The sequence below is a fragment of the Heloderma suspectum genome, chromosome 12 (genome assembly GCF_057233095.1).
Source record: "Heloderma suspectum isolate Gila_16-S chromosome 12, 16-S_ref, whole genome shotgun sequence".
Taxonomy (NCBI): domain Eukaryota; kingdom Metazoa; phylum Chordata; class Lepidosauria; order Squamata; family Helodermatidae; genus Heloderma; species Heloderma suspectum.
The window spans coordinates 18,803,569-18,825,968 of NC_139469.1; the positions used below are offsets into that span (position 1 = coordinate 18,803,569).

At 45.2% G+C, this 22,400-nt stretch overlaps 1 protein-coding gene across 3 annotated transcripts in view; it reads left to right on the top strand.

Moving 5' to 3' along the window:
* Nucleotides 1-22,400, top strand: part of ABCC6 (ATP binding cassette subfamily C member 6) — a 63,410-nt gene that overhangs the window by 38,692 nt on the left and 2,318 nt on the right. Inside the window, exons 22-31 of one of the 3 annotated variants that reach the window (XR_014785550.1) lie at nt 4,415-4,622; nt 5,968-6,278; nt 13,493-13,692; nt 14,379-14,505; nt 14,702-14,803; nt 15,327-15,473; nt 16,753-16,851; nt 18,323-18,481; nt 20,849-21,015; nt 21,669-21,863. Coding sequence is in view for 2 of the 3 variants with exons in the window: in XM_084818609.1 (XP_084674735.1) it covers nt 4,415-4,622; nt 5,968-6,278; nt 13,493-13,692; nt 14,379-14,505; nt 14,702-14,803; nt 15,327-15,473; nt 18,323-18,481; nt 20,849-21,015; nt 21,669-21,863 (1,616 nt within the window). In the remaining variant the exon portion in view is untranslated. Of the gene's footprint in view, nt 1-4,414; nt 4,623-5,967; nt 6,279-13,492; nt 13,693-14,378; nt 14,506-14,701; nt 14,804-15,326; nt 15,474-16,752; nt 17,981-18,322; nt 18,482-20,848; nt 21,016-21,668; nt 21,864-22,400 lie in introns of those variants that run through there. The other 2 variants (XM_084818609.1, XM_084818611.1) reach the window with 2 other exon arrangements.

Below are 22,400 nucleotides of genomic sequence, written 5' to 3' on the forward strand. Positions count from 1 at the left end.
CATATTGAATGCAGCACTTTAACAGCATCATCTTTTAGGATTTTAAATAGCTCAGCTGGAAGACTGTCATCTCCGCTAGCTTTGTTGTTACTAATGCTTCCTACGGCCCGCTTGACTTCACTCTCGAGGATGTCCGGCTCAAGTTCAGTGACCGCACTATCATGGCTACCAGGGACATTAAGATCTTTCCTGTATAGTTCTTCTGTGTATTCTTTCCACCTCTTCTTAGTCTCATCTGCTTCTGTTAGGTCCCTGCCTTCTTTGTCCTTTATCATGCCCGTCTTTGCACAAAACGTTCCCTTGAGATCTCCAATTTCCTTGAAGAGATCTCTAGTCTTTCCCATTCTGTTGTTTTCCTCGATTTCTTTGCATTGTTCATTTAAGAAGGCCTTCTTGTCTCTCCTTGCTATTCTCTGGAACTGTGCATTCAGTTGGATATATCTTCCCCATTCTCCCTTGCTTTTCGCTTCCCTTCTTTCCTCAGCTACTTGTAAAGCCTCATCAGACAGCCACTTGGCTTTCTTGCATTTCGTTTTCTTTGGGATGGATTTCGTTGCTGCCTCCTGAACAATGTTACGGACCTCCGTCCATAGTTCCTCAGGCACTCTGTCTATCAGGTCTAATCCCTGAAATCTATTCCTCACCTCCACTGTATATTAATCAGGGATATGATTGAGGTCATACCTGAATGGTTTAGTGGTTTTCCCTACGTTCTTCAATTTAAGCCGAAATTTTGCATCAAGAAGCTCATGATCTGAGCCACAGTCAGCTCCAGGTCTTCTTTTGACTGACTGTATAGAGCTTCTCCATCTTTGGCTGCAAAGGACATAATCAATCTGATTTCGATATTGACCATCTGGTGATGTCCATGTGTAGAGTCGTCTCTTGTGCTGTTGGAAAAGAGTTTTTGCTATGATCAGCGTGTTCTCTTGGCAAAACTCTATTAGCTTTTGTCCTGCTTCATTCTGTACACCAAGGCCATGCCTGCCTGTTATCCCAGTGATTTCTTGACTTCCTACTTTAGCATTCCAATCCCCTATGATGAAGAGGACATCTTTTTTTGGTGTTAGTTCTAGAAGGTGTTGTAGGTCTTCATAGAACCGATCAACCTCAGCTTCCTTGGCATCAGTGGTTGGGGCATAGACTTGAATTACTGTGATCTTGAATGGTTTGCCTTGGATTCGTACTGAGATCATTCTATCATTTTTGAGATTGTACCCCAGTACTGCTTTTCCCACCCTTTTGTTGACTATGAGTGCTACTCCATTTCTTCTAAGGGACTCTTGCCCACAATAGTAGATATGATGGTCACCTGAATTAAATTTGCCCATGCTTGTCCTTTTTAGTTCACTGATTCCCAAGATGTCGATGTTCAATCTTGCCATCTCATGTTTGACCACCTCCAGCTTACCTTGATTCATTGATCTGACATTCCAGGTTCCTAAACAATATTGTTCTTTACAGCATCAGATTTTCTTTTCACCACCAGACACATCCACAGCTGAGTGTCCTTTCGGCTTTGGCCCAGCCGCTTCACTCTTTCTGGCGCTACTTGGAAATACCCTCTGCTCTTCCCCAGTAGTATATTGGACACCTTCCGACCTGAGGGGCTCATCTTCCAGCGTCCTCTCTTTTAGCCTTGTGATACGTTCCATGGAGTTTTCTTGGCAAGAATCCTGGAGTGGGTTGCCATTTCCTTCTCCAGTGGACCACATTTTGTCAGAACTCTCTGCCGTGACCTGTCCGTCTTGGGTGGCCCTGCACGGCATAGCTTATGGCTTCACTGAGTTACGCAAGCCCCTTCGCCACAACAAGGCAGTGATCCATGAAGGGGAAAAAAATACCCTAACCCACCCCAAATGCCTGCCTGAATAACCACGTTTTCAGTGCATGGCGGAAGCTCATTAAAGAGGGGGCATGGCAGAGTTCCCTAGGGAGGGAGTTCCACATAGTGGGGGCCACGACAGAGAAGACCCTTTCCCTTGTCCTCACCAGCCTAGCTGTCCTGGCTGATGGGACAGAGAGAAGGCCATCCGAGGCGATCTTGTTAAGTGGCCCGCTTGGTGTTGTTGGAGGCACTCCTTGAGATAGGCTGGGCCAGAACCGCATAGGGTTTTAAAGGTCAAAACAACACTTTGAATTTGGTCCGGAAAACAACTGGTAATCAGTGCAACTCCTTCAGCACCGGAGTGATGTGATTCTGAAGAATCCAACCTCCAGAGTCCATGGAAAACCAGCTGTACTTACCTCTGTGTCTGGAGGAGTTCCCTCAGGGTTGCTCTCCAACTTCCTATAAAATGTGATACGCTAATGCTGGCTGCCATTAGCTTATCGCGGGAAAGTTACAGCCACAAATGTCATATTGTACACCATTTGTGGCCATAAAGCACTTACTTTGACCTAAATACAGACATAAACAGCTGCAATTTAGGATAAAAGTAAGTGCTTTACAGCTGCAAATGGTGTACAATACGCCATATGCGGCTGTAATTTTCCTGTGATAGGCTAATGGCAGCCGCCATTAGCGTATCACATTTTATAAGAAGCCGAAGAGCTGCTCCACCAACTCTGGCAGATGTGGCAGGGTTCCAGAGGTCTCCATGGGGCTTCAAGAGGCCCAAATTTTCCAGCTGTGGACCCTCTCCGCACCAGAAGGTGGGGGGTTCATACATCCCAAGAATCACAGCCCCGCTGAAATTGGAGCCACCAGCCTCCACTGGGAAAGACTCTGCCTGTAACCCTGGAGAGCCTTTGCCAGTCAAAACAGACCAGGGGTCCCCAAGATGGTGCCCACAGGTGCCCTATCGCCTGTGGACAGCTCCAATGCCTGCCTACGAAGAGGTCCCCAAGATGGCAACTGCAGGCATCCACAAAACTTTTACTTATTTGTTTATTCCCCCCCCATTTTTAATATACATACATGGATTTGTATATGACCATAGTAATGAATACATGTGAAATGCATACAACTTTCTAGCAATTATTCATAGGCTTCAACAGGAGTGGACCAAATATTGAAATAAGCATCCATTTGAAGGTGGCGTCTATATCGCCACCCATGCAAATACTGAAAGCATTGTAAGAGCCTCAGTCCAATGCATTGTAAGTGAGTGCTTGTCCTTTCAATGTTGTAATATCAGTCTTTTAGCTGTAAAAAAGGGTGTGGAGAATCCATTTATGCTGATCTTCTGTTAATTTCCATGAAGAAGCAGTTCAATAATTTAAAAGAGCCTGTACATCAGTGAATATTAAAGACTGTTCCAGGATAAACTTGATCTGCATAATAACTTCTTCCCCAAAAGGAGCAAGTGTGGGACGTTGCCAAAACAGATGTTTAAAAGAAGCATTAGCTGTATCGCGCCGCCAGCAATTAGCCAAATTAGACAATCCCTTATTAAAGGGATGTTGTGGTGTCCAACAGCCACAAAACAAAAGTTCTTGCTGAGTAAGATGCAGCTTAAGATCCATAGATGTGACAGGTAGATGCCAATGCAGTGATCCACTGCTTAGGTTCTTTGTGGTGGTGCCCACAGCAGTTTCTCAAATTCCCAAATGTCCCCACAGGTCCAGAAAGGTTGAGGGGCCCTGGGCTAGACAATACTGAGTCAGATGGGACAGACAGACTGAGCTGGTTCCCTTACTGTTGGTTTTTAGATTTCTTCAAAGTCCTATCTGTGGTAAGATGATTATGACCATCAGAGATACGACCTTGAGCAATTTCTTCCCTGGCGAGGAAGGGCAATTAATAGTTTTTATGCCCTCCCAGGTTTGGAACAGCTGGGAGGGCATAAAAGGTATTCCGTGGAGACTCCCTGCCCTTAAAGATAAATTGCTGAATAAGTGTATTCAGGAGTCTGAGAATAAGCTGACTAAATGTCGTGTAGACGTACTTGACAGCAGGGAAGCGACTGTCCTCTGGCATAGGTTGAAAACAAACCCAGCAGGTCTCTCAGAGACTCCTACTTATGTAGTTGATTCAAAGACCCCAGGGGGACATATTGCCTTGCAAAGCTATAAATATTTCAATTCAGAAGGGAGGGTGTGGTTGGATACTTAAGTAAAGCAGATTCTACAGGTACCACCACCCCCATAGCACTTACCTGCAGCAAGGGAGGGGATTTATTTATTTATTTATTACATTTATATCCCGCCATTTTTCCTCTTTAAGAAAACCAAGGCGGCGTACATAATCCTCCTCCTCTCCATTTTATCCTCACAACAACAACCCTGTGAGGTAGGCTGGACTGAGTCTGTGACGGGCCCAAAGTCACCCAGTGGGCTTCCATGGCCAAGTGGGGACTAGAACCCAGATATCCCGGCTCCCAGTCCAACACCCTAGCCACTACACCACACTGGCTCTCTACTTCTACCTGCACCAGCTTGCTGACTGGAGGTTTCTGTTGCCTTTGTCTAGGCTAAGGCTTCAGTCTACCTGAGCTACCTGAGAGTGGCTGGGTCTCTCATCTGGACCTACATTCTGCTTTTGTTCACCTGCCAGCAAGTCGCCTCATTCTGCCGGGGCTACTGGCTCAGCCTGTGGGCTAACGACCCTGTGTGTAATGGAACACAGCAGCATACAGAGCTCCGCATCGGCGTCTTCTTTTTCCTTGGATGCGCTCAAGGTTTGCTCCACCCCTCCAGTCACCAATAATAATAATAATAGTAATCCTTCTCTTTTTCCCTTTTTCTCCTCCTCCTCCTCCTCCTCTGGAGGACCTGTCTCCTTATAAGCTGAGTTTGTCATGGAGAGGATTTTTCTCCCAGAATGCAACTTGTTCCAAGTGGCGTCAGGACAGATGCCTAGTCAACAACAAGCAGGCCTTGTACATGAAGGAACAGGGAAGCCGAAGCAGGGGGCAAAATGAAATGGACAGTCCAAAGCCCTCCGCCTTGTGGAGCAAAGTTTGCTTCACCTTTTGTTTATTTAGTTATTCCATTTTACACCTCACCTTTCCTCCAAGAAACTCAAGGCAGTGTACATGGTTTCCCGCCCCCCCCTTCTATTCTCACAACAACCCTGTACGGTAGGTTAGGCTGAGAGCCTAACCCAAGGTCACCCACTCAGCTTCATGGTTGAATGGGGTCTTGAACCCTGTGTCTCCCTGCTCCTGTTCCACCGCTCTAACCACCACACCAGGAGGCGGAATTCAGTTTTGGAGAAACTCTCAGGGGCTGCCTTCCAGTGCTGAGTGGGGCGGAATGGCAAAAGGGGGCAAGCCCAAAAGCAAAAGGGGAGGTGCCCAATTAAGAAAAATATCAGCATGATGGGGGCATGCAAAACTGGGCAATCACCAAATAAATGATAGGCAGTTGGGGAAAAGGCGTGTGGCCTTTGGGGGAATTATTTTTATGCCTCTTGCTTTGTAATGTTGCTGTATATAATGTTACGTAGACTGTCCTGGGATCTCTTGTGGATGACAGGCAGTTTATACATTTAAAAAAGAAGGAAGAAATTATAAATAATCACCACAAGCTGTCTTAATATCAGTGATAATTAGGGTCATGGGTCCTCTTTTACGAAAGAAAGTCCTCCCTTCGAAGGGCTGCCAAGGGACCATCTTCTTTTTGAAGGCCTCTTCTATTTGAAGGTTTATCTGGTCCAATTCAAGTTTAAAAATAAAAATAAAGTCATAAAAAATTGCCCATCCATATTTAGCACCTGGACAGGAGATTGGAGAGGCAGACACACAGGTCACCTGATCACAGTCTTCTACACTATAATGAGATGCTCTGCATTTCCTTCTAAATTATAATCTTTCAGAATTTGCGTCTATACTTATAAATTGGCTTCATAGAATAGTAGGGTTAGAAGGGGCCTATGAGACTGTTGAGTCCAACCCCCTTATCTATATTGTATGCAAATTGGCATCCTCTTTGTCCTCTTTTTTGGTAATTTTATTACCCTGACGATAATAAAATGAAGTCCATTCTCCAGCGTCAAGGGGATTCTCTCATCTTGCATTGCAGCCATTGGAAAGTTTGGGTCAATAGCTGCGGTGTTCTTGGCTGGGACGCTGGCATCCCGCAAGCTCTTCCGGCAGCTGCTCCAGGATGTCATCCGGTCTCCAATGGCCTTCTTTGAACGGACACCCAGCGGTAACCTGCTAAACCGCTTCTCCAAAGAAATGGATGCCATTGATTCCATCATCCCAGACAAGCTGAAGTCCCTGCTGGGATTCTTGTTTCATCTGCTGGAGATCTACATCGTGATCATAGTGGCCACACCAATAGCCGTGGTGGCCATCATTCCTCTGACAGCCTTGTATGTCATGTTCCAGGTAGGGATGGACAAATCCATCTGCTTTGGTTTCTCATTTTTTCCAACCTGGAGTTTGTTTTGTCCCAATTCCGCATCAGTTCCGCATACTCATTTCCCTGCGCCTTTCGCCTAGTTGGTGCATTTTTAGATGCAATTTTGTGGAATGTATGCATTTTCGCACAGAACTTTCCCCAGATGTAATGCACCTTGGTGTGCTATTTTCATGAAAAATGCAAACTTTCCCCCTAAAGTTTGCATTTTTTATGCATTTTTTATTGGAGAACTGCATCGCAAACTGCATCGAGAAAGTGCCAATAGCAATGGATAACTGCATTTTGGTTCGCATATCAGTTTGGAAAAGTTGATTTGGGTAAGGGACGCGGATATAGGCTTTCTTCTCACAGAGCTTTTATCCTGAGATTGAGGTTGTTCCTTCACGGAAGTTTGCGGGCTCTTTACATGACACCGTGAACCTCCAGGGCATCTCCTGCGCTAAATGCCCTTTGTTCCATTTTTAAATAGATTGCAGATCATGAGCTATCCAATTACCTCATTGTGTTCCACTTCAGTTTCCTCCATGAAAAGAGTAAACATGGCAAGAAGAGGAGTGAGACCATTGAAAGATAATGGAAGACTCAGATACAGGGAGAAGGAGGGGGAAAGGGGAGTGGGGAAAGGAAGCACATGAAAAAGGGAGTTGTTGTGATCCTGCATTTAAAAGGGAAGCAGAAAGCCCCTTTAAATGAAGGATTGTAGGCTGGTGTAGAGATGCCCATATTCTACCAGGGAAATTCCACATGGAATGACATCCACATGATGCCAGTTTCAAGTACTTGCTGCTCCACTAGAGAAGTGAAGACCCAGGGAAAAAATAAGGAGGAAACCAGAAAGAAAATTAAAAACTGTTTCCCCCCAGTTTTTCCTGGGATTTTTGAAAAATTTGGTGGGGAGGGGGTTCTGATTCATCTGGTTTTCTCCTGTTTCCCCCCCACACACTTTTTCCCCTGGGCCTTCACATCTCTATGTGCCTCTGGTGTACAGTGATATAGCAGAGTCAGGCCTCACAGGGACACAATGCCAGTACTTTTGGATTACCAGGGATGCTAGCTTCCAGGGATGCAGCCCCTTCAGACCTCCCCTCTGAGCTTAGCTGCCAATCCTCACAGTAGCTGGGGTGGGGAAATGAATTGTAATGCAAAGTATTTGGGAGGGGGGCTTGGTCTTGACAGAGCAATGAAAAGCCATTCGCTTTACAAAAGATCTGCTCCTAGTGGAGATGAAAACGGCGAGAACTGGTTTGTTTCTATGGATCAGTGCTACTGGTGTAGGATGGTAAGGGGACTGGAAACCAAGTCCTATTATGAGAAGCCATGTAGGGGTGAATGTTTGGCTAGCCTCTTCACCCCATCTGAATGTAATTACAGCACCCTCGAAGGAGGTGGGAGCTGGCTGCCGAGTGCAGCTAATGAGCCAAAGCAACAACAGGCAAGATATGAGAACAGAGGAAAGACCCAGCGAGGGAGGAGGAAAGAGGAGATACTGTTTGTGAATCCAGACAACATCCAGGCATGTTTTCTGTTGGGGACAAGAAATATCTTTGAGAAAACCTTAGCCTCTTTGATGAGCCAGCTAGCTCTTGTGTAGTGCCTAACTGGAAAAAAATATTTAGCTTTCTTGAAAGATGGAGAGAAACTAAACATCTCTGAGAGTGTATGCCCTGGCCGTGGGCTTCCAGAATTTAGAGGTGCTGAGATAATGATAAGCCAGATCCAGGTTTGCTTGCAAGGAGACTTTATTGAGTACTTACAGCACACAGGCGTACCCAATGGTTGGATCAGACTGCTTCTCTGAACCCAGAGCCATGGGGTAAGATGGGTTTTATATACCATACATGTCAGCAGTGAGGCAGCATGACAGCAGCAAGCATTAATTAGCATTCATCTGCAACTTTCCCAGCATAGACTAACAGTGCTTGGTGAGGTGGAAAACAGTTGAAACTTTCCCAGCACAGACACCTGTAAACAGAGCATCATTTCTCAGGCGCTTCCTAGACCCTGATAAGATGAACAGTTCAGAGTTCATTAGCATGGAATGAGCTGAGGTGGCAATATTGACCTTTGTCTCATTTCACAAGCTCAGAGGCCCACTAGCAAGGAAATTCGACTTAATAATGAACCAAAGCAAAGAGCATTATGGATCTCTAAGTCTCTCTAAAACTACTGGTCACTCAGGTTACAGGCCTGGGGCCATTACAGAGAGGCATTATTGTCAGCAGCTTATTAAATCTATGAAGAATGGTCAGAAGAGCTGGGGAGGTTTAGCCTGGGGAAGAAAAAATAAAGGAGGGAGTGTTGGGGACCAGCAATGCCCTGTTCCATGAGTGGAAGGGAAAGCCAGAAAAATTGTGTGCCCCCACGTCTTTTGTTCCCTGCCTTTCCTGTAGCCTTTTCCACTCCCATCAGCTGGAATTTTTTATTTCTCTGGGCACCTCCACCAAATCAGCTTTAAAACCCTCTCTCTGAGTCTCAGAGATCTATGAGGCTATTAGATGTGGGGTGGGTAACCCAAAATGAAAAGAGTTCAACAAGTTTCAAATAGCAAAATTTACACTATATTGAGGGAAAACAACAATAGGGAAACATTTTAAAATCTGAATGGATATTATTATTATTAATTACATTTCTATACTGCCCCATAGCCGAAGCTCTCTGGGCAGTTTACAAAAGTTAAAACATTAAAATACAATATACAAAGTTTAAAAACCATTTACATAAAACATACGAACAAACAATATATAACTAAAAACAACTTTGAACTAAAAAAAATGTGCTTTAAAAATCCAACAATAAAACACAGCTTAAAATAAAGCTGCTTAAAATATACAAACGTCAGCAAAAGGAACAAAAGTTCTAAAAAGGGAAGGCCTGCCGGAATAACAGTGTCTTTAATGCCTGTTTAAAAACCTTAAATGAGGTCAGCATATAATGTGTGCATGTGTGTGTGTGTGTGTGTTTACACACACACACACATAAATACACATACAGGGAGAGAGACAGAGAGAGAGAGAAAGACACATTCAATAACATTTATTTATTTCATTTCTATACTGCCCAATAGCCGAAGCTAAAAACCACAAAGAACCCATATGTGCAATGGGGTTATAAAGCAACCAGGGATAAACACATCCAGCTACCTATCTCCACCTGGGGAACTACAGAGAGCTGGATTTGACCTGTGGACTGGAGGTTCAATGTTGTTGTTGTTGTTCAGTCGTTAAGTTGTGTCCGACTCTTCGTGACCCCATGGACCACAGCACGCCAGGCCCTCCTGTCCTCCGCTCTCTCCTGGAGTGTGCTCAGGTTCATATTAATTGCATCGGTGATGCTATCTAGCCATCTCATCCTCTGCCGTCCCCTTCTCCTTTTGCCTTCAATCTTTCCCAGCATCAGGGTCTTTTCCAGGGAGTTTTCTCTTCGCATTAGGTGGCCAAAATATTGGAGCTTCAGCTTCAGTATCTGTCCTTCCAATGAGCAGTCAGGGTTGATTTCCTTTAGGATGGACTGATTTGACCTCCTTGCAGTCCACGGGACTCGTAAGAGTCTTCTCCAGCACCACAGTTCGAAAGCATCAATTCTTCGGCGCTCAGCCTTCCTTATAGACCAGCTCTCACAGCCATACATTACTACTGGGAAAACCATAGCTTTGATTATATGGACCTTTGTAGGCAAGGTGATGTCTCTGCTTCTGACTATGCTGTCTAGGTTTGCCATAGCTTTCCTCCCAAGGAGCAAGCGTCTTTTAATTTCATGGCTACAGTCACCATCTGCGGTGATCTTGGAGCCCAAGGAAATAAAATCTGTCACTGCTTCCATTTCTTCCCCTTCTATATGCCAGGAAGTGATGGGGCCAGATGCCATGATCTTCGTTTTTTTAATGTGGAGTTTCAACCCAGCTTTTGCACTCTCCACTTTCACCCTCAACAAGAGGCTCTTTAGATCTTCTTCGCTTTCTGCCATTAGGGTGGTATCGTCTGCGTATCTGAGGTTGTTGATAATTCTCCTGGCAATCTTAATTCCTACCTGTGATTCATCCAACTCAGCGTTTCTCATGATGTACTCTGCATATAAGTTAAATAAGCAGGGTGACAATATGCAGCCTTGTCGTACTCCTTTCCCAATTTTGAACCAATCGGTTGTTCCATGTCTGGTTCTTACTGTTGCTTCTTGACCCTCGTACAGGTTTCTCAGGAGACAAGTAAGGTGGTCTGGTACTCCCATCTCTTTAAGAATTTGCCACAGTTTGTTGTGATCCACACAATCAAAGGCTTTAGCGTAGTCAATGAAGCAGAAATAGACGTTTTTCTGGAATTCTCTCGCTTTCTCCATTATCCAGCGAATGTTGGCAATTTGATCTCTAGTTCCTCTGCCTCTTCGAAACCCAGCTTGTACTTCCGGTAGTTCTCGGTTCGCATACTGCTGAAGCCTAGCTTGTAGGATTTTGAGCATCACCTTGCTGGCATGTGAAATGAGCACAATTGTACGGTAGTTTGTACACTCTTTGGCGTTGCCCTTCTTTGGAATTGGAATGTAAACTGACCTTTTCCAGTCTTGTGGCCACTGTTGAGTGTTCCAAATTTGTTGGCATATTGAGTGCAGCACTTTAACAGCATCATCTTTTAGGATCTTAAATAGCTCAGCTGGAATACTGTCATCTCCGCTAGCTTTGTTGTTAGTAATGCTTCCTAAGGCCCACTTGACTTCACTCTCGAGGATGTCCGGCTCAAGTTCAGTGACCGCACTATCATGGCTATCAGGGACATTAAGATCTTTCCTGTATAGTTCTGTGTATTCTTTCCACCTCTTCTTAATCTCATCTGCTTCTGTTAGGTCCCTGCCTTCTTTGTCCTTTATCGTGCCCTTCTTTACACAAAACATTCCCTTGAGATCTCCAATTTTCTTGAAAAAATCTCTAGTCTTTCCCATTCTGTTGTTTTCCTCAGTTTCTTTGCATTGTTCATTTAAGAAGGCCTTCTTGCCTCTCCTTGCTATTCTCTGAAACTCTGCATTCAGTTGCATATATCTTCCCCTTTCTCCCTTGCTTTTCACTTCCCTTCTTTCCTCAGCTACTTGTAAAGCCTCATCAGACAGCCACTTGGCTTTCTTGCATTTCTTTTTCTTTGGGATGGATTGAGTTGCTGCCTCCTGAACAATGTTACGGACCTCCATCCATAGTTCCTCAGGCACTCTGTCTATCAGGTCTAATCCCTGAAATCTGTTCCTCACCTCCACTGTATATTCATCAGGGATATGATTTAGGTCATACCTGAATGGTTTAGTGGTTTTCCCTACATTCTTCAATTTAAGCTGAAATTTTGCAATAAGAAGCTCATGATTTGAGCCACAGTCAGCTCCAGGTCTTGTTTTTACTGACTGTAGAGCTTCTCCATCTTTGGCCGCAAAGTACATAATCAATCTGGTTTTGATATTGACCATCAGGTGATGTCAATATCACAAAGCAACAGTAAGAACCAGAGATGGAACAACCGATTGGTTCAAAATTGGGAAAGGAGTACGACAAGGCTGCATATTGTCACCCTGCTTATTTAACTTATATGCAGAGTACATCATGAGAAATGCCGGGTTGGATGACTCAGAGGTCGGAATTAAGATTGCCGGGAGAATTATCAACAACCTCCGATATGCAGACGATACCACCCTAATGGCAGAAAGCGAAGAGGATCTCAAGAGCCTCTTGTTGAGGGTGAAAGAGGAGAGTGCAAAAGCTGGTTTGAAACTCAACGTTAAAAAAACTAAGATCATGGCATCTGGCCCCATCACTTCCTGGCATATAGAAGGGGAAGAAATGGAAGCAGTGACAGATTTTACTTTCTTGGGCTCCAAGATCACCGCAGACGGTGACTGTAGCCATGAAATTAAAAGACGCTTGCTCCTTGGGAGGAAAGCTATGGCCAACCTAGACAGCATAGTAAGAAGCAGAGACATCACCTTGCCGACAAAGGTCCGTCTAATCAAAGCTATGGTTTTCCCAGTAGTAATGTATGGCTGTGAGAGCTGGACTATAAGGAAGGCTGAGCGCCGAAGAATTGATGCTTTCGAACTGTGGTGCTGGAGAAGACTCTTACGAGTCCCCTGGACTGCAAGGAGGTCAAATCAGTCCATCCTAAAGGAAATCAACCCTGACTGCTCATTGGAAGGACAGATACTGAAGCTGAAGCTCCAATATTTTGGCCACCTAATGCGAAGAGAAAACTCCCTGGAAAAGACCCTGATGCTGGGAAAGACTGAAGGCAAAAGGAGAAGGGGACGGCAGAGGATGAGATGGCTAGATAGCATCACGGATGCAATGAATATGAACTTGAGCACGCTCCGGGAGAGAACGCAGGACAGGAAGGCCTGGCGTGCTATGGTCCATGGGGTCACGAAGAGTCGGACACGACTGAACGACTGAACAACAATCAGGTGATGTCCATGTGTAGAGTCGCCTCTTGTGCTGTTGGAAAAGAGTGTTTGCTATGATCAGCGTGTTCTCTTGGCAAAACTCTATTAGCCTTTGTCCTGCTTCATTTTGTACACCAAGGCCATGCTTGCCTGTTATCCCGGTTATTTCTTGACTTCCTACTTGCCCACAGTAGTAGATATAATGGTCACCTGAATTAAATTCGCCCATGCCTGTCCATTTTAGTTCGCTGATTCCCAAGATGTCGATGTTCAATCTTGCCATCTCATGTTTGACCACCTCCAGCTTACCTTGATTCATTGATCTGACATTCCAGGTTCCTAAACAATATTGTTCTTTACAGCATCAGACTTTCTTTTCACCACCAGACACATCCACAGCTGAGTGTCCTTTCGGCTTTGGCCCAGCCGCTTCACTCTTTCTGGCGCTACTTGGAAATACCCTCTGCTCTTCCCCAGTAGTATATTGGACACCTTCCGACCTGAGGGTCTCATCTTCCGGCGTCATCTCTTTTAGCCTTGTGATACGTTCCATGGGGTTTTCTTGGCAAGAATACTGGAGTAGGTTGCCATTTCCTTCTCCAGTGGACCACATTTTGTCAGAACTCCCCACCATGACCTGTCCGTCTTGGGTGGCCCTGCACGGCATAGCTTATGGTTTCACTGAGTTACGCAAGCCCCTTCGCCACAACAAGGCAGTGATCCATGAAGGGGGAGGTTCAATACCCCTGTCTTAAACACTGTCTCTCTTTCTCAGAGCTTCTTTGTCGCCACCTCCTGTCAACTGAAACGCCTTGAAGCCTCAAGCCGTTCGCCCATCTATTCCAACCTTTCAGAGACCTTTCAAGGGAGCAGCAGCATCCGTGCATACAAGGCCCAGCAGCGTTTTATTTTTCAGAACGATTTCAAGGTGGACGAAAACCAGAGGGCTTCTTTCCCTGCTGTGGTGGCTGACAGGTATAAGGTTGCAGCCAGCTTCTGAGGGGAAGGGACAGCCTTGTTCTGAGGGAATTGTTTAAAGTTAGGCCTAGAATGGCTGTGGTCTTGACCTAGTTGGCCCTTTGCTGGTTTCTGAGCTTGCAAAAAAAAAATGGCTGGCTTTCCAGGCCTTCTGGCTCAAAGCACTAACGTGCGGTGATGTCAGGGTATGGTACAAAGGTACAGTGAACAAAATGCCTTATTCAGAGAGAGAGTTTTCCTTCAGGGCAAGAATGAAAATAAGAACATAAACATAAAGAAAAGCCCAGTCCTAAAGTGGCCATTGACGCAACATCACAGGCGCACATGGTCCATTATGTTGCATAAATGGCCCCTTTATGGCCACCATTTACATAATATTAGATTTATGGAAAAACCCAAGACGCCATTTTGGGGGGAAATGGTGGCTCGCTGAGGGGATGGGTGGCCACCAGGCACCCACAGACTGTGCAGTGGCTCAGCCAGTGGGTCCAGTAAGCACGGCATCTCAGCAAGCAGGGTCTGGGAGGCCGGGGCGGGGGGAGTCCTCTCAGACTCCTGCAACATCCCTACTCTGAAGCCTCTTTTTCTGAGGACAAGGGGTTACGATCAGAGGATGAGGGTTTGGGCTTCTGATCTGTGACATGCTCTCTGTCCCTCTCCCCACCCCTCTTTCCTCATTCCAGGTGGCTTGCCACAAACACAGAGTTCCTAGGGAATGGCATTGTCCTTTTTGCAGCTTTACTCGCTGTGATAAACAGACGACAACTCAGCCCAGGGACTGTGGGATTTTCCATTTCCTATGCTTTGCAGGTAACCTAAAAACAGGCCAGGGAAGGGGAGCAATGGAATATACCCTTACAAGGTCTTTATCTGCATTTTCAGGTTTCATTCGAGAGGAATATATTAATAAGAATTGTGGATTTGGAACTACCTATTTATTTCAGTTGACTGGAACGCTATTATGTTCTTTGACTGGAGTGTTATTACGTTCTTTCCTTTTGGTCAGATAACAGGCATTTTGAACTGGATGGTGCGTGCCTTGGCTGAAATGGATAACAACATTGTATCTGTAGAGAGAGTGAGAGATTACTCAAGAATGCCCAAAGAAGTAAGCATTGGCACCCTCTCGATGATAATTTTGAGTTCTTTCATGAAAACAGATTAGCTAGCTGCCTTAACTAACTTCCATCTCTACCAAAAAGCCCAGTTCAATTGCTTTTATTAGGACCAAACTCTTTGTTACACCAGCCTTCCCCAAACTGGTGTCTTCCAGATGTTTTGGACTTCAACTCCCATCAGCCCCAATCAGCAACAGCCATGCTGGCTAGGTAATTGTAGTACAACACTTAGTCTACCCCAACTATCGGAGAGTTCTGAGTTTACTGTACTCCCGCCAGTGGCCACGAGAGGGCACATGAGAACAAGGAAGAACCAAACAAGCCCACTTTAACTTGGGGTCGGGGTGGTTGGTTGAGGAAAGCAAGGTGGTTCCTTTCCTCCTAGGTTAGTGTCCCGCTCCCCCCTTGCCTAATCACCTCAATGATGTATTGGCTTATCTCTAGTCGCTTCATTGCCATTCTGTTTTGGGATTTGCAGCGTTGTATTTGAGGTGCCCTTGTGTCTCTGTCCAGGCTCCTTGGACTTCGAACAATCCCCTGCTACGTGAGAACTGGCCAAGTGAAGGCACGATTGAATTCAGAGGATATAGCATGCGATACAGGCCAGACTTGGAGTTAGCTCTGAAGAATATCAACATAAAGATCAGTGGACAAGAAAAGGTATGACACGACACCAGAACATAAGGAGAACCCTGCTGGATTGGACCAAAGGCCTTGTCAGGTCCCAGTCATCGATGAGATTCTTTTGATTCCTAAGTTGAAATGAGCCACTTGTATAAAAAGATGATGGAAACTGGATGCAGAATATCTATGCAAGGAAAGTTCACACCTCTTTCCAGCTAATCAGGCTGTCATAGCTGGGTGTCTATTGGGGTCCCCATGACAGATGAAAGGCCGTTTCTTAGGGCCACACATTACTCTAGGCCGGTAGCATTCATGTTCCTCCTTAGAGCGAGACCAAAGGGTGGTCCAGCAAGCTGGGTCATATAAGCTTCTCTGCTAGATGCCTCCTTCTAGCCCATGAGCAACACCTCTCCCCCTCCTCTCTCACAACAACAGGCTACCACACACACACACACACACACACGAGGGGGGGGGGTTCTCTCTTACCCAAAAGGTTCTCAAAACCTTTAGCTTGGGAATGTAATTACTTTTCGGGTAGGGGAGTCTCTCATGTATGAGAATCAAGGCAATTCACTCTTATCTCTTCCCTCAGGACGACATAATTTAGCTGGCATAAACAGCTTCAAGGCAGGCTGTGAATTACCAGCCTATGTTAAAGGCCTGCTTTCTTAACCATAAAACTGCTGGTTACAGTATGTTACACTACGCAGGTCTCTATGCATTGTGGGAACACTGTGGGGTCCACATTTTCTGCTCACCAACCAGCCCACTACAGGCCTATCTAGTCCAGCATTCTGTTTCCAACAGTGGTCAACCAGCTGCCACTTGGGAAACCCTCAAGTAGCCCTCTCCTGACGCTATTCCCCAGCAACTGGTATTCAGAGGCATGTCGCCTCCGGGACCCCATGACCAGGAGCCATTGAAGCCGTATCCTCCATGAATGGATACCTGTATCAACGATAGCCCTGTCCTCCATGTATTGATGGCCCTGTCCTCCATGATTTAATCCCCTAATCCCCTTTTAAAGCCATCACTTTCAAAACCATCGCCATACCTCATGGTGGAAAATTCCATCATTTTAAAGTTTTTGCAGTGCCTTATGTAATCAGAGTGCATCTATCAAGCAAACACTACGTAATAAGAAATTGCATCCTTTCAGGAGAGAGTTTTTATTGCACTAATATCTACGATGTGAGATGAAACATGAAGCTCCACTTTCCAGCTCTACTATCTGAGATCCTTTTAAACTGGAGATCTCGGAGTTTGAACCTGGGGGGACATCCTGCCTAGGGTGGCCGTGTGTTCTCTTTTACAGAGGACCATCCTATACTTGCAGGCGTCCTCTATTTGAAGGGCTGTCCTGTCCTATTCCAGTTTGAAATTAAGGAACCAAGAGAAGTGTTGTCCATCAAAGGTGAGTACCTGGTCACAGTCTTTGGCACTGTGGAGAGATGTAAATTATAATCATTATAATTACTTATAATAAAAGTATTTCTCTTTAAACTATAATAATGATTTCTGTATCTATATATGCACATTAGCATATGCAAAGTTTATGCAAATCACTGTCCCCTTTTGGGGGGGTGATGCATTTCCCTAGTCTTGCCTGTAAATGCCAGCTATGGGTAGGGATGGATGAACCCACCCCCATCCGGAATCAATTGGCGCCCACTGGGGCGCTGCCCCTGCTCGAGCCCCCCCAGACCCATGCTTCAGCCCCCACAAGCTCACTGAGCCACCCACGCTCACCTTGGATCCCATCTGCGAGCATCCATCATTTAAATATGTGCGAATTCAGCCTGGGAAAGCTTGATATACGCAATATTAGAGGCGTAAATGGGCCATTTATGTCTCTAATATTGCATAGATCAGCTTTTCCCAGCCTGAATTTGCGCAAATGTAAATATGCACATTTTAATGACCTCCTTTTTCCCGTAAAAATAAGCTCGGCAAAATGGCGGGTGCTCGCGGACGGGTTGGATGAGTGCGGAGAATGTCCAGGACGGCATGAACAGGGGCGAGCAAGGCCAGAGGCTTGGTGGGTATAGTCCAGGGGCACAACGGGGGGAGACCCAGTCGGGCGTCTGTGCCAGCCTTAGCTGTAGGCAGCTGCCTGAGGTGAGGCAGAGCTAAGGAATAAACTGACACACAGCCAGATCCTGGCCTAAACAGAAAGCCTTTTATAGCCCTTCCCGTCTGGGAGGGCCCAATGGCCAGCCTGAGTGGCCGGGGCCAGTCCAGAGACTGAGAATATTTCACTAGCAGGAAGGTGCAGTTCCAATAGCTCACCACAAGGGGCAGCCCCATACAGAACCAAAGGTTCCCGGGTCAAGGCCTGGCAGCTCTCGACAACAGCCTGCAACTTTCATATTGTATCATTACTGCTCCTATCCAGACAGAGATGAAGAAATTGAGACCAAGAGTGACAAGGCCTCAGGTAGCAAGGGGTTTACGTACGGAAATTGTAAGTTTGATAAATAAATAAATATACAGCTTTGTTGTTAAACACCATAAATGCAAGTTTCCTTTCTTTTAAAACACTTAAAAAAAAAACCCTTCTTCTTGGAGAGAGGCAAGAACTGTTTTAATTCCTAAGTGACCCTGTGGAATCCTGTTGCCCTACCTTTCTGATTTAAAAAAAAAAAATAATGTGGAAAGCTGCAAGCAGCTGCATATAATGCGTCGGTCTATTGCAACCAAAATGACAGAGTCCCACACCACCGTAAAGCCTAACCCTGATGTTCATGTGGCGATGGTAATGCGCAAAAGCCTTCTGGTTGTCTTACGGACATCCTAGGAGCTGTAACTTTTACGCGATGTCGGAAAAGGCACAGCACAAGTCCCAACGACTGGGTTGACCTGGCCTTCTCAACACTCTTGCCTAGGTTGGCATCGCTGGAAGAACAGGTGCTGGGAAATCTTCTCTCGCAATGGGCCTTCTGAGGCTCGTGGAAGCTGCCGAGGGAGAGATCGTGATTGATGGGACCAACGTTGCCCAAATAGGGCTCCACGATCTGAGAAACAAGGTTACTATAATCCCACAGGTACGAAATCAATTTCTAATGGCAGCCGGTGGGGCTGCAACAACACGTTGCAGCGTGCTGTGCTCCTTTTAATTGCTCCAGTCAGCCAGCCATGCCTTCCTCCCTGATACTCCATTCTCTTCCCCCTCCCACCTGGTTTTCTATTTCTTTTTCTTAACAGTTGGCCAGCATTTCGTGGCCCTTGAGCATTCTCAGTCCTCATTGGCCTGTGCCTGTGGTTTCCTCTTCCGTTACAGGTTTCCTCCCCACTCCCTACAGAATTTGTGGTACTGCGACTAACCCTTGGGGTTACCCCAAGCCTGCTGATATCTCCCTCTTGCGGGTGGGTGGTGCTGTTTTGGCTACATAAGCAAGGGCATGCAGAACCTGAACATCAGAAATAGAGGGACTGATGCAGAATATTGCTAAAGATGTGCAATATTGCTAGAGATGGGCAATCCTCCATATTTCTCCTTGGGTTGGGTTGAGATTTTCCCAAAGTTCCCCTCCTCCTGCATCAGAAAATCTCCTGAGCCAATCTGAGCATATGGAAGACTTGCCACCTCACCCCATCTCTCGCTACTGCCTTTCTGCCTCCATCCATGCCATCCCTGCCTCTCCCAGCCTCCAAGACGCCCCTCCTGTCCCTGGCCTGGTTTTGGCAGGAGGGCAGCAGCAGTTGAAAGGTCTCTTGAAAGAACCACCCTTCCCATAATATACCACATCCCATAATTTACATGAGACAGAGGAGGCAGAAAGAAGCAAAGAAAGAGGGAGGGAAAGCCTCACTCCCCACCCTGCCTTCATCACTACCACTACTCCTGGCAAGGCAAGGAGGAAGTGTGTAGAGGGCTAGGTAGAGGAGTGGGGGACAGGAATTCCCCTCTGGGCAACACAACTGAGCATTATTATAATTGCTTCCTAAGAAGGCATTTGTGGCTTGCAACTGGTGTTCCCCCCCCCAAGAGGCCTAGTTCTGGTTTGGCCAACTTGTGGTGTACCACTATGCCCCTTCAGGTTGCAGGGAGGGATATCAGAAAAATCTGCAACGGATTCAAGTAAGTTTGGATGCCTATGAATCTGACCTGCAGATTCTGTAGCAGACTGGGTCCTTTTAGTTGTGTGGACTCTGCGGACTTTCAGATCCGTTTTTCACTTTTGTGCTAATTCACATTAACGCGAATTAGCGCTAATCCGCATTAATACTGATACACAGCATGAATTCGCATTAGTGCAAGTAGAACAAAATTCTGGTTAAACAATATCCAATTCCATCCATGAGCTTGTGATGGAACAAAAGATGCCTGACAATCCCCGTAACACAAACGGAACAGATTTCACGAAATCCGTACACCCTTAGTGGCATGTGGGGCTCAAAACCTTGTTTCCATACACAAACAATTCCCTCCACACAGAAAACCAGAGGGAAGCTAAGCTAGAACAAGGAATGGACAGATCCATCAGTTTGTGTGTGTTAAAGTCCATAAAGTCCATTCTATCTTGTTTCCACATTAATGTGCGGATTTAAAAAATTAGACAATAAATGCATGAAAATGTGTATCTAAACATGTATTTAAATACCTATTTTCTCACAAAACATGCATTTATATCTGAATCAGGTGTGGGGAACTTCAGGCTTGGAGGACAAATCTAGTACTCCCAGGGTTTCAGTGCTGTCTCCAAAGCTTCCCAGACGACCACACACCCTTTCCCCCAGCCACTGACATTTTTTAATTTTTTTTCCATGTATTTATTTATTTAGCAATGGGCCGTAGGCCATTCACATATACAAAACAAGTAAACAACTAAAACATATTAGGGCAGATACAACATCAGGTCACAATCTAAAATGGTTATAACTAAAATATGTTCACAGATTATTATTTACAATTCATTTGAGTTCATTTAAGATAGACTGCTTCCACGTTTAAAGGGATAATTTTGTTCTGAGAATTAAAACGGCTAAAAGACCATTAAAACAAGGCATCCCCAAAACAATCAACTGCATTGTCAGAAATGAATTTTGCACAAATTCATTTTTAAGTGTGTTTTGGTACATTTCTCTTCGAGTTGAAAACTGCAAACAATTGCAATTTTTGGAGAAGGACAAAATCTGAATGAGAAATACATTCTGATTGGCACACCAGTTTGGCATGTGTAAATCGGTTAGTTCACAGAAGACAGAATTTCTTGAGCATCCCTAGCTCTCGTGTCCTTGACTTCTGGGTTTCTAAACACTGGATGTTTTTAATTCCCCAAATTCCTACCCCAATAGGGAGCTTTCAATCATATGACTCCCCTCCCCCGCAGTCTGAAATGGTACATCCCATAACCAAGTTAACCCCTTCAGAGAGACTAGACCCATTTATGTTTTTCCCCTGTGCTCAGGACCCAGTTTTGTTTTCGGGTTCTCTAAGAATGAACCTCGACCCCTTGAATGAACACTCTGACGATGATATCTGGACCACTTTGGAACTGACGCAGCTCAAGGGTCTCGTTTGGGATCTGACGGAGCAGCTGACTTACAAGTGCTCTGAAGGAGGTGGAAATCTGAGGTACCCCCAAAATGGGATGCAAATGGAAACTACCACTGTGCCTTGGTTTCTGAGGTTGTGCGGGCATTTGAAGATTTTTCATTGGTCTCTGTGTGTTCTTTTCCCCTAGATTGGGATTACATTTATGGGTTTATAATTCTGTAAGGCTCAGAAAAACTAACTCCAAGAATGATATTATGGCACCATGGTTTCCATTATTTCCTGCGTTGAAGCTTCTAAAACTTATGCTAAAATTCCACCCAAGTACAGTTGCTCATACTTTTTCTGATTAATACACACATAGACACAGAATGACATACACTCAAACACACACTTTTCGTATGTTGTATTTTTACTTTAGTTGTAAAAGGAACTTGTATTTTTACTTTAGTTACTGTGCTTCTACTTAGGATGTTTTACCGTAAGTGTTCCATAAGCATATCAGTTATAGACTAACATTTATCGTTACTGAATTCCTTTGTCCCTTTAGTGATTTTGATTGATTATGTGCATTCTGTTTCTTCTTTTTGTTGCTTTTCTTTTTGTTAATTTTATTTCAAAATGAAATAAAATTTCATGGAAAACAAAATTTTGTAAGGCAGGAGTGAACAACATATTTTCCCTAGCAGGTAACAACATGGATGGCTCTGATTGTTCTCCCATCCTCCCTGCAGTGTTGGCCAGAGACAGCTCATCTGCCTGGCACGAGCTCTGCTTCGGAAAGCCAAGATTTTGGTTCTGGATGAGGCCACTGCAGCCGTGGATCTCGAAACAGACCTCCAGATTCAATCCACGATACGGGCTCAGTTCAGCGACTGCACGGTTCTAACAATAGCCCACCGCGTAAACACCATCATGGACTGTGACAGGTCAGGCTTTCTTAGCATTTCCCTAACTGCTGATGTGTTACGTCATCTTTCCCAACGTGGCGCCCTCTGGGACTACAACCCCCATCACACCCAGTCAATGTGATGGGAGTTGTAGTCCAGTGTATCTGGAGAGTGCCAGGTTGGGGAAGGCTATGCATTATTTTGTGTTATGTCATGTTACTCTTTATTTACATGCCGTTCTGTGGCCAAAGGCCCTCAGAGGAGCCTATGCAAAGGTTGCGAACACAAATAAAAACAATATAATAGAATCACAAAACAAGCAAATCAATAGCCAGAAGGAATAGCTATCAAGTTCGAGAACAGTTCATGAGGGCAGGAACATCCGCACTGGGCATTTATACATTGTGAGGCAGCGTGTAAATGAAAGAAATCAATGAAATAATAATAAAGGAGAGAAAGAAATGGGCTGTAGTGGAAGCAGCAAAGGGGCCATTCCATCTGCTCAGCTGAGAAGCCAGCTCCATCAGGCTCTCCCCTCTTCCCCAGTAAGTGTCCTCTGGCAGCAGCCATCCCATC